General features: G+C 30.9%; 1 protein-coding gene across 13 annotated transcripts in view; it reads left to right on the top strand.

Annotated features, from left to right (window-relative positions):
* The window catches only part of LOC115234691 (longitudinals lacking protein-like), a 272,992-nt gene that overhangs the window by 146,650 nt on the left and 123,903 nt on the right, over positions 1-2,439 (top strand). Inside the window, exon 7 of one of the 13 annotated variants that reach the window (XM_029805937.1) lies at positions 1,212-1,832. The exons of the other annotated variants lie outside the window; for them this stretch is intronic. Coding sequence (XP_029661797.1) covers positions 1,212-1,645 — 434 coding nt within the window. The 3' untranslated portion in view covers positions 1,646-1,832. Of the gene's footprint in view, positions 1-1,211; positions 1,833-2,439 lie in introns of those variants that run through there. 13 annotated transcript variants of the gene reach the window in all.

Below are 2,439 nucleotides of genomic sequence, written 5' to 3'. Positions count from 1 at the left end.
ATTCCTGGAGCAACACTCAGTATACGGCGGTCATCAACAGGTTTTCGAAGCGCCTGCCGATATCGAAGTGAGTTTTCACGCGCAAGGGACTAATGTGTTCAATGCTTATACCGATTTCACGCAGAATCTTTAATTTGGTCGACGTCGATTGCGGCTGGAAATGTAGTTAGGAAAGTATAAAAAATGTTAAGTGACGATAGATATAAACCGTTCTTTAGATCAAGCTTTTGTATTGACCGCTGTTGTTCTCTATTAATTTGTAAATAACTGTAAAATTTTTTTGCGATTACATAATTATAATTTTGTAAATATATTGTCTGAGATATTATTTCTAATGTTTGGATAAACTATAAAAATAATCTAAATTCCCTAATTTCTAGAATAATTATTGATAAAAAAATGTAATTTGATGTATGTATTAATATAGAACATTTGTATAGCGATACATAACCATAGAAATTTTTATTATTTGTGAATAAAAAGAAGATTTAATTTCTTGTGTGATATTTTCTTGCTAAAATATTATTTTGATATTAGCAATTAAATTAAAATAAAAAAAAAGATATTGTATTAATTTATATATATTTTATATGTTATTTTTCAATAATCATATGTGTGTAGAACGTCTACAGAGATATTTCAATAACAACATATTTTTTGTACTTTTACACAAATATTGAACTTAACTTTTCATTTATATCACATTTTTTATATCAAAGAAAATCAATCTTAGTAGATTGATATCAAAGTTTTACTACAAAATAAATAATTACATTTTTAGATACAATTCAATTAATTTTACAATAACTTTTGTGTAATATTGTCATTTTTAATTATGATAAAATATGTATATTAACAGATGTATTGATAAAATATGTATATACATATGTATATATTTATGATGATTGAAGTTTTTTGCTATTATTGAAATAAATTTAAAATAAATTCCATTCTCTGTTCCTGACCTTTTGTCTTTTCCTCTATCAATATAGAAAAATATATATTTAAAAAATGATATATACTTGTACATATGTCTATTATTAAGAATTGTGATATTATACACACGTGTCTTATATTATATCTTATCTTTTATCATACATCATCTCAGTTGCTTTCCAAAGCATTAACCGACGTCGCTTGTGCGAGTTTAAGTCTCGAGTCAACATCGTCGACGCTAACTAAGCTTTATCTCTTTTCTTCTTGATTCGTAGGTACGACATACAGTTCGGCCAACTGGACGATACCCACCTTGCCGTCAACGTCGCGCATCGCTATGTACACGAGACGCCTCCGCTCGATGACTACGGAAAGTGGCGGATGCAGTTCGGGTCCTCGTAAGTATCTCTGCAACGATTGCAGTCGGACATTCGCCCTGAAAGCCTCGCTGCTGCGCCACAAAGCGTTCGAGTGCAACAAGGGCCGGCAGCCGTACGAGCGGCAGTCCCAAGACGATTACGAAAAATCGAGGAAGATGAAGAAGAAGCATGTGTGCGTGAGGTGCAATCGCGTCTATGCCTTTTTCACGTCGTTGTGGCGGCATCAGAAGTATGAATGCGGTGTGGAGCCGAAGTTTATTTGTCCCATCTGCAAAGGCCGGTTCGCTCAGAAAAGCAATCTGGATCGTCACGTGCGATCGAAGCATTAAATTGCGCTTATCGTTTTTTGATTGTTCTCGAATCGCATTTTAATAGTTTCAACGTGCGCTCTGCATTAGCTTGTATTAATTAGTATCCATTGATATCAAAGCCGATTGTCTTCACGATCAATGTGGAATTTAGGTGTCATGCTCTTGCGTTTTCCGTTATTCCCCATTGCTTAATAAAAAAAAAAAATCAGAATGAAAGAATTTGTATAATTTGTAGGAAATAAGTATACGCATTAAATTCTATCTAATAATCAATGTGCGATGATGATTAAGAATTGTAATACTTTTTTTTAAGATTTATTTTCCTGTAAATAATGGATGAAAGGTATTATTTATTTATGTCAATTTCTTGCGTATTTTTTATCAATGCAACAATATCGTTAATTTATAACGTGATCAATTGTAATTGTGTTCTTATTTTTCGTTAATCATAATTGTATCAATTTCATTTATATTCTGTATTTTCTCTTTAAATCTTTTAATTTATCATGCGAGAAGGGAAGTGAAAATATAAATAATTTAGATTATCTGTGTCATCTGAATTAACTTATGATACAATAATAGGATATCGTCAATTAGGAGTAGATTAATATAGGCAACGTATGAATTATTTTATTGTTTGATAAGTCGAAAGAGACAATATTGTTCGTTAAAATTGTTCTTGGACGCGATGTAATGTATTTTCATTTGTCAAACCAAAGAAAAAAAACCTTTTTTTGATGACATGACTGCTGTTTCTTTGATTACCAAATAGTTGTAAGTATTTAGATAGCATTAATTGTATATATATTTAT

This window comes from Formica exsecta, unplaced genomic scaffold (genome assembly GCF_003651465.1).
Source record: "Formica exsecta isolate Colony F162 unplaced genomic scaffold, ASM365146v1 scaffold201, whole genome shotgun sequence".
NCBI lineage: Eukaryota > Metazoa > Arthropoda > Insecta > Hymenoptera > Formicidae > Formica > Formica exsecta.
Note: the sequence above shows the minus strand (reverse complement) of the source record. Positions and strands in the feature narration are given on the sequence as shown.